At 33.5% G+C, this 14,245-nt stretch overlaps 1 protein-coding gene across 1 annotated transcript; it reads left to right on the top strand.

Moving 5' to 3' along the window:
• The first annotated feature begins 8,635 nt into the window (after nucleotides 1-8,635).
• LOC118448965 (uncharacterized) lies at nucleotides 8,636-13,820 on the top strand. Its single transcript, XM_035882950.2, has 3 exons — nucleotides 8,636-8,858; nucleotides 11,986-12,176; nucleotides 12,282-13,820. Exons 1-3 carry the CDS (start codon nucleotides 8,839-8,841, stop codon nucleotides 12,440-12,442), a joined length of 372 nt encoding a protein of 123 aa, XP_035738843.1. The 5' UTR covers nucleotides 8,636-8,838; the 3' UTR covers nucleotides 12,443-13,820.
• Nucleotides 13,821-14,245: the final 425 nt, after the last annotated feature.

Here is a 14,245-nt window from a genome sequence, read left to right as displayed (position 1 = left end):
TTTTCTCTTTTCTTTTCTTTTTTTTTTATCTTCCTTTTTCTTGATTTTTCATTTCTATTTTTTTTTTCTTTTTATTTTTTAAGAAGTCTTTCAGTTACCCATACTAATGATCTTCTTTTCGTTTTACGAAACTATTCTCCCACGTGAATCTACCAGTGCCAAGAGCATTTTAACGTTGGTGATGAAACGGCGACACCGAAACGAATCGTTTCGAGCATCACCAAGAAGAAACGCGATCTATATACTAAAAATATCATACGTTTTATATATATGTATGTATGTACGTGTGTATGCATATATTTATATATATTTATATATATAATATGTGCCTATGTATTGAGAAGGATGTAAAAAAATGCTTTCGTTATTTTATCGCTAAGCTCTATCTTTTTATATGAAATAAAATCAAGATGGAGATTTTATTTTTAATAAAACTTAAACGTTATATTTCAAAGAGGCCGATAAAAATGCATGTCATGCATTTGCCGCAAGAACGGAAAAGCAATAAAAATGCGTATCGTGCGTTTTTCTTCAAAGCAACCCGACATAGCGTGCCGAGACCGAAAGCGAGTCTTTACTTCTTTTTCACGTTTACGTAACATCGTCAATTATATTTTTCAAGTTACAATGTATTATAAGTTCGTTGATAAAAATAATATATGTCGAGAGGAAAAATAAAAAAAGAATATACTGTAAATAAATGGTATTAGTATTTTTTTCATTAAAATTTCTGACGTCGCAATTAAAATATGTATTTTGTGATACCAAAAAGGATTGTATTTGGTATTCATTACTGGAAATTTTCAATATTATTAACTGTGTGAGTCTGTGGCCAGTTCTATGATATATCGCGTGTTTATATATATATATATATATATATATAGTTATATTTTATATAATTCATTTAGATATATAAAATACTTTGTTTACATATATATACATATAGAAAATTTTAATTATTTTATCAATGTATTGATAACTGTGACACAAACACATACATTCATATAAATATACATAGATAAAATGTCTATATGTTCGTAGGTATATTATCATCGGTTATTAAGAAGACGAGATATTGAGACGAAAGGGATGAGGGAGGGGGAGAAGTTTACTCGAGCAAAATGAAAATTTAGATGCGAGATTCTATCTTTAGTTCGACACTGCAAAGCCGCTGGGAATATAGGTTACTGTCATCGAAATAGCCTCTGACTGAACATTTCCACTGACCCAGTAACACGAAACTAAATGTTAGCAGGGAAAGTAAAATATATCAGCGATTTTATGCGTCTCTCATTAGAATGAAATTTCATTGGGGAGAAAATAAATGGATAGTTCATGAGTTTCCTCAATCGCAATATAAATATACATAAACAATGAATATTTTAGTCACGAGAATTCAATGTTTCGAGTGGAGCATAATATTTCTTTTTAATTTTTTCACAATTATATACATATGTACGTTGCCAATGACGAATTTACGCATATGCGATATAGAAGGTCGTCTCGAGACGCACACTCTGCAAAACTTATATTTATTCATGCAATATATATATATATATATATATATATATATATATATATATAAACATTTCTCTACGCGAACAAATATATAAATTTATATTATATAATAAATTTAATTTAATATCGATTTTAATATCAGTATAGAATTTTTATCTCTATATTTATGCCTTACATATGATACATACTTAATTGAATTTAGAAAGTGTATATATCGTTTCATTATTAACATATAATTGATTTATTTTATAAATACGTAGGAGTTTCTAAAAATTAGTGACGCCCCGGGTCTTTCGAAATCTAAGCCCGCGAGTGTATGCACCTAATTATATATTAACCTTGAATATTTGACGTGCATTATTAAAACGGACGTATACAAATATATAAATAATACGAAGACGAGGCAGAAAACTTGGTAAATACATATCAAACGTGGAATTCCATAGAAGGAAAATTACCAATCGAAGTATAGAACGATCTGTTTAATAAATCGATTTTGTCTGTTAGATAATATTAGACAGGGTAGGTGGTAAAACGAGAGACGTGGAAAGTTTCAAGTATCTTTCCACTTTGCATTCTAGCCCTCAAAAGCTCTTCTCTCTCCCTTTCTCTCTCTCTCTCCTCCCCCTAGTGATAGCACGATTTAACCAGTTGATTTTGACTATCCGTAAGAAATAGACATGTAACTTTTCTCCTTTGCAAATACAATGAAGAAAACGTTTATCCAAGTGATGGAATATTGAAACTCGTTTTACTTATAGATGGATATATGAAAGATAGATAGATAGAGAGAGAGAGAGAGAGAGAGAGAGAAAGATGAAAAAGCAGAAGTAAAAGAAGTAGAAGAAAAATAGAGTTGAGCGTGGCTCATTTGTAAGCGAATTTCATTGCGATATATGTAAGTATAAACGTATAGGGTAAGGCATAGCAACTAACTTCGAAGGCATAGATTTTATAAAAAAAAAAAAAAAAAAAAAAAAAAAAAAAAAAAAAAAGATAGAAAGAAAGAAAGAAAGAAAGATGATAAAAAATAATAAAAAGGAACGAACTTATAATAACAAACTTATTATACAATACGTATTATACAATATACTTATTAATAATATATAATATATAATACTTATTATACAATAATACATAATACTTATTATACAATACATACGAACTTATTATAAAAACGTTCATAAACATGTTAATATTACAATGTAATAGACATATAATTCCTAAAGTCCATTTAATTTTTGAAGATTAATCAAAATGGAAAAGTCAAAAGACACCCTATATACTCGTTTCAATGAACGCTCTTCGTAAATGTAGCAACGTATACTGGCACCACATACGTCTATTCATATATATATATATACATAAACATATGCATACATATATATGCACATGGATGCATACGTATATAGATATATACTTTTTAACCGTGGGATCGTTACGGGTTTTATCTATCGCATAGGAAGGTAACAACAACAAGAAAGAAGACGGAGGCGGTAGTCTTGCAGGATCGAGTCAAATGGAAGTCTAGCTGTTACTTTTTCCCCGTGGAAAGTTTTGCTTAGCTAGTGTCACGAGATATAAATACATATTATATATGTGTATATATATATATATATATATGTATATTTATGGTAGGTATCTAAACGTCGAGTTTACCTGGAAGGTTGCGAAAACATATTTGAGAAGAAGAGAGTAAAAGAGAAAAAAAAAAAAAGAAAGAAACAAGGAACTCTTGCCTTCTATTATACAAAAGATAAATTCGACAGACATCTGCCACGGCTTTACTACTCCTTTACACCTGCATTATACAATCAAACTGCAGCTGTTTCTTGATTTATCACCGAACTTATCTACTAATCTGCTATTCCCACCGATTCCAAGCGCAACCCCCCTGCCACGTAAAGGGGTTGAATGAGAAGGAGGGCACATGGCTTCGTTTTTCTCATTCGTATCACGTAATGAAAATTTATTAATAAAAGGAATACATTCAAGTAAGATTTCATTTATTTATCGATGGTCATAATCAGTTTATACGTTCCTCTAGTTTACATATAACCTCGTAAAATGAAGGAAAGAGAAAAAAAGATAGATAGATGGATTGAGAGAGAGAGAGAGAGAGAGAGAGAAAATAAAAAATCAAATTATCAATGTCTCTTCTTTTCTTTTTTTTCTCTCCGTTTCTCTTCTTCTTCTTTTTTTTTTTTTTATCTTAATATTATAGATAAGACTCGTTACGGTAATTAACTCCAGTCGAACGAATGTGTTATCTTGGAAGAAAAGAAAAAAAATGTCTGGCTCTCCCTTACCATACTTTTTATATATGTACATATATCAATCTAAATCAATTGTGACAGACAGACATCGATAAATGGATCAACCGATTATATATTGCAAGGTATACCTGTAAGCATTCTCGTTCTATTTTTTTTTCTTTTTTTTTCTTTTCTCTTTTTTTTTTTTTTTTTTTTTTTTTTAATATTAACCAAAGAAAGAAAGCTTCGAGTTAGAAATGTTCTAACGACTCATCCAAGCTTTTCATTTAATCACTATAATTACTTCGATTTTTTACTGACGAATATGTTTTTGCCCCTCCCCCCTTCCCACCCACATTTTTTTTCCTTTTTTTTTATTTTAATATACAACATTACCAAATTTTTACGATAAAATATTCTCAAGATTTGAAATTTTCGCTATAACGAGCACACGTTCGAGATGTATAAAAGATAATATATTGCGCAATAAGTTCCGTCAATTTTAATAAATTATCTTTAGAGAACGACGCCTTACAACTGTTACAATAATATAATCGAATAGTCTCGCGCGTTCGGTTGATCTCAAAATAGATTAGACGATACATCGACATTAATCTTTTTCCATTTGTATATTATAATAATATATATATATAATTATTCAAGATAAAATATAAAACTAAAAGATAATAATAATAATAATAATAATAATAATAATAATAATATGATTTTCAAGGATCATTTCCCATTGCGAAAAGTAAAAAAAAAAGAAAAAGAAAAGGGAAAAAATATATTTCAAAGCACAATCCCATAAAATAACATTGAGTCTAGTAAAAGAATGTGCGTGTGTGCGTGTATATATATATATATATATATTGAATCGACAGGTATCATTAAATGTCCTGTGCATTTCCTGTCTTACAATAGAAAGACATTTTATATTACATATTAACTAACCTTTCCTTTATCTCCTTCATCTTTTATTTTTAATCGCCGTTTTATTAACTAAACAACCCGGATGCAATCCTATCACGTTTCTTCGATAATTCGTGGCTACGTTCTAAATTTATTATAAACTTTTTCTCTTTTCACTTAAGAGATAAAAAAGAGATTTCATTGTTAAAGAAATATTATCTCTACGTACAATAGTAAGATCAATGTCAGTATTAATAGTGGGTGTAATTTAATTACGAGCGAATCTTTTGCAAGGTAATTATTTTCCTTCCCTTTTTCTTTTGCTATCGTAAATGAGAGCAAACACGATGATTACGGAATTGATATAATTCGTGGCTAGGCTCTATATTCGTAATGAATTTTTTTTTGTTTTCTTTTTTCTTTTTTTTTTTTTTTTTTTTTTTTTTTAATGCCTAAAATAAAACAAAATCAAATTCCATTGAGAGATAAATATTATCCCGCGCATAATTATAAAGATCAATAATATCGATATTAATAACGGGTGTAAATTTAATTATGTGCGAATCTTCTGCAAGGGAATTAATTTCCTGTATATTCGATCGTAAATAATTACAACGCGATAGTTACGGTATCGATATAATTCATGGCAATATTTTAAATTCATTAATAAAATTTTTCTTTTATTTTCCTTTTCTTTCTTTCTTTCTTTCTTTCTTTTTTACTGAAGATGAAAGAAATTCCATTGAGAGAGAAGGGAGGAGAGAGCCAGAGAGAAAGAGAGAGAGAGAGAGAGAGAGAGATAGAGAGAGAGAGAGAGAGAGATAGAGAGAGAGAGAGAGAGATAGAGAGAGAGAGAGAGAGAGATAGAGAGAGAGAGAGAGAGAGATAGAGAGAGAGAGAGAGAGAGAGAAAGAAATACTGTTCTACCTATAATTGCAAGATCAATAACGACATTAGCAGTAGGTGTAATTTAATTATGAGGGAATCTTTCGCAACGGGAAAACTTATTTTCCCTATATTTTCTATCGTAAATAAAGATACAACGATGGTTATATACGATAAAAATATAATATATGATCATGTTTTAAATTCATAATCAAACATATTCATCCTTTATCGTAGACGAAAGAAATTCCATTGAGAGAGAAAAAATATCGTATCATTCGCAATTATAAGAATAAATATTATTGTAAAATCAATCCCTAGTATTGATATTAAATGTTTATTGATCTAATAAATGATGTGATTTAATTACCTGTGTATCCTTTTCTTTTTCTTTTCTTTTGTTTACATTTTCTTTTTTTTTCTATCGTAAACAGACACGTAAACAGACACGATGATTTAAGAAGTAATACATAGAATTGATTCGTTCGACGTTAGTAGAGGGTTAATTAATAGATATCCATGAGTAAAAGCCAACTCCTTTCTCATTGTCAGTAGAAGTTAATGTTGCCAGAGCCAGTGGCCTTCGCCACTGTGGATAGATGGAACCGAGAAATATTTTATCGCTCGACGTCACAACGTAACCTCGTAACGTGAGCTTAGTACGAACGAAAGCTTATCTCTCTTTCTCTTTCTCTCTCTCTCTCTCTCTTTCTCTCTCTCTCTCTCTTTCTCTTTCTCTCTCTCTCTCTTTCTCTCTCTCTCTCTTTCCTTTTCTTTCTCATACACACACACTCTCTCTCTCTCTCTTTTCCTCTTCTTTCTCTCTCTCTATCTCTATCTCTATCTCTTAAGCTTCTTTTACAAGCAAATTTCCCTTCAAGGTAAGTACTCGATAACTTCAACGTATCAAAAATCTTTGAAAAAAGGTTAGAAAAGTTTAGAAAAAATAAACGTCTTAATGAAAGAGAATCTATAATAACTTAGCAAACAAATATGGCATGAATTACGATCAATAGAAAGGACAATCGATAGACGTAACGTAGTTCTTTTTCGACTCATTGATTGGTCATCAATAAAAATGTTCCCCCCCCTCTCTCTCTCTCTCTCTCTCTCTCCTTTCTATTGGTTTATTATTAAATCGAGAAATAATAATCGAATATCCGTAGAGGTCGAAAATAATCGATTCAACGATTAATTAATATCTACGCAATCTGAAAGTTAAAGACAGCGCATACACGTCCGAGAGAGAGAGAGAGAGAGAGAAAGAAAAGAAATTTTTCCTAACCACAAATTATGTACATATGTAGCTATACACCTTAAGTAAAATTTATAAACAAAAGCTTACGATACTTAAATTCATTGATGTTTATTCATGACATTTACTAGTATGGTGGGATACGACGGAGGGGGGAGGAAGAAAGAGAAAGAAATAAGTATTGGTGCGTGTGGGAGTTTGAAAAAGAAAATATTCCCAACCACAAATAGCATACGTGCCGTACAACCACATACACGCGTTAAATTTGTAAACAAGAGTTTACGATTGTCAAATTCATTGAGTAAAATTCTATGCCTGTTTATTAGAGCAGAGGAATACGAATAAGAAGGGAAGGAAGGGGGGAGAATAGTGCGTGCATGTACGCGAGAAAATTTTCCTAATACAAAATTTCATAACAGAAATTACATAAGTACCGTTAACCATATACACGTCGTAAAATTTCTAAAGAATATTTTACGGTCGTCAAATTCATTGAATAAAGTTCTTCATTAAAGAAAAGCAAACGTCATTGAGAAAGAAAAAAAATTGTTCTTAACCGCAAATAACATAGACAAGTACGTACATAACCGTATAAGACGCTGTAAAATATTTAACAAGTTAGTTGTCAAATTAAATTCATTGAGGAAAAATTCTTTATTAGAGTAAGGATAGGGATACCTGAGGAGAACAGGAAATGGCGTTGGAGAAGCGTCAGGTGTAGAACGTCGATCTTAAAGCGGACGCAAAAGCGACGGTTCGCCGCGCATCTCTTGATACATCCCGGAAATGAGGACGCGTGCGAAAGTTCTAGAACTTTCCAATCTCTCGGCCATGCAGGCAACGTCCACCGGGCGTTCTTGTAGAAGTCACGAATGGGAGAAAACTTGACTTAACGCTAGCTATCTCTTTCCCTTTCTCTCTCTCTCTCTCTCTTTCTTTCTATCTTTCTTTCTCTCTCTGTCTCTCTGTTTGTCTCTCATTTTTTCTTTCTTTCTCTTACTCTTTACCTCTCGACATGACGCAGAACGAAAATAAGGATCGTTCGAACGAAACGGAAAAGATCGGCGCCGGAAACACAAGAATATCTTTTTTTTTTCTCTTTCCGAGGAAGCTCTGTCTACTTGTAACACGATTGGTCGACGTAACGCGCATGGCGGAAGGAGTGGGGAGGATAGAATCGAGACTACAGCGATCGCGCGGTTCTGACCCTTAACCGCATGTCCGTCGGTAATTAATAACCGTCACGATATTACAATTCGCCACGGAATACGTGGCGAATATTGAAAATATTACGATCTAACGATTGGGGGAACGATTGTATACATAAGAGATATATGTATTAACTTTGGTACGTTTGAATTGACGTGTGTCGAAGATGAAAAAAAAGGAACAAAAGAAAAAAGCAAGAAAACAAAGAACGAAAATACGAGACGGAAAGGGTAAGATTGTTGAATGCTTATGTAAAGGTAGATCAATTGAATCACGTCGTAGATACCAACTGCCGCGTCACCGATGAATTTAATACTTGACTTAAATTTGATGTTACTTCAAAGAGAACTTATGGATTATGGGAAAGAGCTCTTACAGAATGGAGATCGAGTACGGGACGGTTGTAAAGTATAGGATGTTACCTGAAAAACCGATATCGTCTATTTGCAAATACAAATAAAACTTATTCTCTAAGCTAACGCACTCGTTTCGTTTTGTTTCGTTTCGTTCGTAGTTCTTTCGTCGCGTGGCGATCGAGACGCCATCTGTAATCGAGCGGGAAAGAAAAACGTTTGAAGGCCGCCGGCCGGGCCGAGCAGCTCGGCGGGACTCGGGCGAATCAGTGTGCGAGTCTCTCTGCCATTTGCGCGTCGGTACCCGGCTACGCGACACAGAGAGTGGTGTTACCGGAATTCTACGTGTGTTCGCCGGTGCGTAAAGAGGACGCGGCTCTCTCATTTGGTGCGTTCATTATAACGCGTGGTGCTTCAATCTTTTCAACGATAATCTTAAAGAATCTGAAGGATGGCGGATACGGAAGTAAAGTGAGTAAAAAAACGGGATTTATTATAAAGATTAACGTTGATTTTGAAAATGAAAAAAAAAATCGCGCCTCTCTGCTGTTGCTCTCTCGCGCTCTCCCTCTTTCTCTCTCTTTCTCTCTTTCTCCCTCACTTTTCTACACTTCTCATTTAAAACTATTCGCGTATAATGTTAACGCGGTTTTTATTTATAATCGAATTAGATCGATCGCCATCTTTATATTATTTCGATAAATAAAATCGAGTGGCGATCGTTGATTCGTTGAAAAACCGCGATGAGAAAGAGAGGGGGAGAGAGAGAGAGAAAGAGAGAGAGGGAAAGAGTGAGAGAGGGCAAGAGTGAGAGAGATCGGGGTGCATTTGAAATCATTGCTTTTACCTTGTGGTGCTAGCGTTGGCGCGCGCTATGCATGCATGCACGTACACACATTTATGAACCTCCGTTTGTGTACGTATGCATAGTACGTATGTGTTGTACGCTACACAACGAGACGCACGCTTGCGTATACCTTGACTCGCTTGTGTGTGTATGTGTATATATTGTTTGTACTTGCTTGGCTCTGCGGTGTGTGTCTACTACTATCTTGCCGTGAGCAGCGTGCCTCGTGTATACGACACGAATGTATACAACACGTTCTCCGTATATATAGAATATGTGTGTATGTGTGTGTGTGTGTATAGAAGAGTTTTGTAAGAGCGCCGCGTTGTGCGCGGTAGAAAAGGGGAGACTATGAAGCGCGAAGGGAAAGGAGAGGTGGTGAGGAAGGACGAGGTGGCAATGGTGGGGTGGTAGTAGTGGTTGAAAAAGGGGGGAGAACGCGGGAGAAAGATAGAAATAGAGGTGGTCGAGCAGGAGGTTTGGAGGGCGGGAGGAGAAGGGCATGATAAAGGGGGCGAAGGGGAAAGATGGAGGATACGTAAGCGCGCAACGTTCGTTCGTTCGTTCGTTCGGTGGTGAGAGCGCGCGATTACCTGTGCCCTCGGCACGATGCGTGCTCTACTTGCGAACCGTGGCCCCTTTCCCGTCTTACTCTTTTCAATTTCTTTTCATCCTTATTTATTTATTTATTTGTTTGTTTATTTATTTTGTTTTCTTTTTCTTCTATTTTCCTTCCCCTTCTTTTTTCTTCATTTTCTTTTTTCCCCACCCTCACATCTTCCCCTCTCCCTCTCTCTCTCTCTCTCTCTCTCTCTCGATGCTTTTCCTTGTTACCACTTAAATCTCGCTTTCATTGAACGTCTTTGGTAAATAACAAGCGTTGTACGTCGTGAAGAGTCAAAAGAACGGATTGATTCCTTCTTTTAGTTTGTTCTATTTTTTTTCTCATTCTTTCTTTTTTGTTATTTTTTACAAATAGATAGATAGATAGATAGAGAGAGGGAGAGAAAGAGAGAGAAAAAAATAGTTACGACATTATTCACATTAGTCCTTTTAATTTGACTTTATTTTTTCTATAGGTTATATCGTTTTGTTATTGGTTTAGTGATTGGTTGATTGGTTAGTTGGTTGGTTGGTTTGTTGGTCGATTGGTTGGTTTGTTGATTGTTAGTTACATACAACACATATACTTTTTTCCTGTAAGATTCGTGCGTAAACGTTATTATCGAGTATCGTGCTCGGTCATCCTCAACGCGTTCGTTTATTTATATCGCACATACATCGACGTTCGATTTCCTTCGTTCATTATTTCTCACAGGAGAGTACATATATATATATATACATATATATATATATATATATATATATATATATGAAAGAGAAAATTAAATAAGAGAGAGAGAGAACATTTTAGGGAGAATATGAGAAAAGAAAAATTTTGGCGGGCAAAACAGAGAGATAGAGATAGAATGAGAAAGAGAGAAGGTTAGAGAGGTAGACGAGTAATATTCTCTTTGTATACCGTTCTACTACGTCATCGTGTGGCTTTAAGAAAAGATTATCTTCTATAGTTAAACGCGCGAGGACGAGGTCAGAAACGGCGTCGTTTTGCAAGAGCCTTGTGGCGCGCAAGTTACGACCGGCGGCTTCTAAAAGAGAACGGGACAGCGTATCGATCTGTGTTGCCTCCCTCGTCGTCGTTACTGGTTAGAGGATGATATGAGAGAAAAGAGAGAAGACTGAACATTCTCTCTCTCTCTCTCTCTCCGTATATACGTATATATGTGTGAGTGTGTGTGAATGTGTATGATACGTGCGTGCGTGCATGCGTATATATGTTGCGCTCGATTTGCTCCTAAAGACACATCGTTTTCGAGAAAGAACGACATTTTATGGACGAAACGAGTTTCCTCGGGAAGACGAAAATATACATATATATATATATACAAATATATATATATAATATATATATATAATATATATATATATATATATATATATATCTTTGCGACCTGTTGAATAAATAAACATGCATTTTTTCACGTACCGAACGTGTTGTACATACATTCGTAGTGTATAAGAGAGCGAGAGCGAGAGAGAGAGAGAGAGAGAAAGAGTATGAGAGAAAGGCCACAGGTATATTTGTGGTCCACGCGAGAATTTGCCGCGCGATGCTCGAGCATCTGGATCGGTGTGTGGACACTATCGTGGGATTAGAGGGGGAAAAGTGGTTTAATGCCAATGCCTTGTCGCTAGATGTCGCTACCGTTGGGCGTCCTTTCTCCGTTTCTCTCTTCCTTATTTTCACTCTCTTCGTTTATTTTCATTTTTTTCTTTATTTTTTCTATTTTTTTTTTTCTTTTTTATACTTATTATATACATATATTACGTTTAGAGTTTTATCATTTTGTCGGATAGAACCAGGGATATACGAATATTTCTTGAGAATTGGTTTTGCCAAACGTTTTGTGTACTATTTATTCCGATCGCTGCAATGACGCACTTTCCTTGTATTAACTGTTTCTCGTCTGTGAACAAGGTGTTTATAAATATGTATAATATTGATTCATGAATAATATCTGTGATTGTTTTTTTATTCGATGGGTTTTTTTTTCTTTTGCTTTTTTTTTCTATTTTTTCTTTTTTCCAAAGTACAACAGTGATCTCTCTTGACTGTACGGATTGCTGGTTTGTTTCAAAGCTTTTTGGTTATGTTGAAAGTTGAACCAATGTTATATTTCGATTGTTTAGGGATACAAAAGTGGCTACCAGCCCAGAGAAAAAAGTGATAGAAGAAGAAAAGAAAGTAGTTCAGGAGGTTGATGAGGACTCTAAAACCTCTGAAAATGGTCAAGCCACGGAGACCACAGAAAATGGTTCTAGTGAGGAAAAAGAAACAGAAGAAAAGGAAGAAGAATCCACCGAAAATGGTGATTCCACAGGTATATTTATTGTAATGAATAATATAATATTTCTTCTGATTAGAATTTATATTGTAAAACATGTTTTTTTTTTCTTTTTTTTTATTATCAAAATCTATATTTTAGATGCACCAGCTGACAGCTGTTGTATAAAGAGGAAATCAACAGCTTTAAATGACGCTGCGGAAGATAATGCTTCCGATGGAGCAAGCCCTGAAAAGAAGTCAAGACTCGAAGAGAAGTGTGCCGAAGCGGAGAGCAATGGAGACGCAGAAGCCACAGCTTAATATCTTCTTGTCACTACTATTCTCAGTCTTTATATATAGAATCAATTTTAACGGCTAAGCGCGAAGTCAGAACAGATTTAATGACTGTGCATCGTCAGCAGGGGCGAGCATTTTATATCAAAAGATTGATATTATGCTAATGACATTTGGCATTTAGTGCATCTATGTGTGTTTATTGCAATAATTTTTTTCATCGATCGGCGATAACAGTATGTAAATCCATACTAACACAAATCTCGAAATTCATAAACATCGATTTTGTCCCCGTACTCTGGCATCCGCATATATATTCATTTAGCATTAGACTAGTAAAGTAAGTGACACATACAAATAATTTTAGGAATAATATATTTCTAACTTCTTAAAATGAACAAACAGTGTGGTGCCTGAAAAAGATACATTTGTGCAAAATATTTCACTTACTAGTCCCCATTGTTTCTGATGCACAGAAGTAGGTATAGGTAAATAAACTAATCTCATAACCAGAGATACAAAATACATTATTTTTCTGCGAATCAAAATACATTCCTAAAGTAGAATACTTGTATCTTCAAGTATTTATTTACTCTTTGAAAAAGATCATTAAAAAAATCTTTACTCGCGATGTATACATATTGTGTATAACATTTTACTGTACTTTCATTGGATACAAATAATAAGTAACTCGTCATGTTCTCTATATCTGACAAATGCGCGCAGTGTTTGAAATTTACAAAAAAAAACCTAATTAAAATATTCGAGGAATAAGTCTCTCATTTCGCCTAATGTAGTCTACATGCCAGGATTTGTAACGAATCGCACTCTTGTTGGAAAGTTTTGTAAAAGGAAACAGTTTTTTTAATTTTAATGATGAATCTGTGCAATTTACAAAGTAAAACTTTGAAGAATTGTGTTCAATAATACATAATAACATATGTATGTGTGTGTATAGGACATACTGGTGAGTAAACATACCTGATTGTGCTAACAGCAGTAAAATCACTGCATTTATTTTTAGTAGCAATTCTATGGTCGTAGCACATTTCGTGAACAAAAATTCAAATGTATCCCATAGAGAAACTATATATCATATACATGTAGGTGTCAAATGCAAATAATTTAAAAAAACGATTCGTGTATACATATATATATATGTATGTATGTATGTATGTATGTATATAAATTACAATCGGTACTTATACTACCAAATTGCTTTGTTCGTAGAGCCAGTTTCTGATAATTTGATTTATTGTATAAGTATCAATGAACAACTACTAACAGATTAGAAGTGATTAGAAAAACCTATACTCTACGAACGATTCTGTTCATATTATGTCTCTCTCACTTTACGCGAAATCGATTAGAAATTTAGATATTTTTGTTTTATTTAGGTTTGGCAGAGATATAACAAAATTTATATTAATAATAAGTTCGGTATCGACTTTTCTAAAATCCAGATATATGACAATACTATTTTATAAGGAATAAAAAGAAATTTACTTTCTTTACTTTTGAGTTTAATCTAAGAATAATAATCTATTTTATTTATTTTATGCAAAAATTTGAAAAGTAATGAAGTGTATACTATTTATAATTCTAACGATATTTCTATATGACATAATCTGCAAAAGAAAAAGATGAAGAAATTAATTGCTAACATTAAAAAGTCGCTCTATGAACAAATCTATAATATCATGTTGTGACTAAAACTATTAATGGTTTTTTTTTTTTATACGTGTTTTGCGTCATAAATAAAACCAAATTTGTAGCAGTGAGGGCAAATATAAAAATTAAATAAAAATATTTTCAACAATGGAGTATCGC

The sequence above is a fragment of the Vespa mandarinia genome, chromosome 6 (genome assembly GCF_050613455.1).
Source record: "Vespa mandarinia isolate Hongniang chromosome 6, ASM5061345v1, whole genome shotgun sequence".
Lineage (NCBI taxonomy): Eukaryota > Metazoa > Arthropoda > Insecta > Hymenoptera > Vespidae > Vespa > Vespa mandarinia.
This window is presented reverse-complemented; position numbering and strand designations above follow the sequence as displayed.

Coding starts and splice junctions, on each gene's coding strand:
- LOC118448965 (XM_035882950.2), top strand. CDS start 8,839: ATGGCGGATACGGAAGTAAA. Junction 8,859..11,985: donor ATGGCGGATACGGAAGTAAA/GTGAGTAAAAAA, acceptor TCGATTGTTTAG/GGATACAAAAGTGGCTACCA. Junction 12,177..12,281: donor CGAAAATGGTGATTCCACAG/GTATATTTATTG, acceptor TCTATATTTTAG/ATGCACCAGCTGACAGCTGT.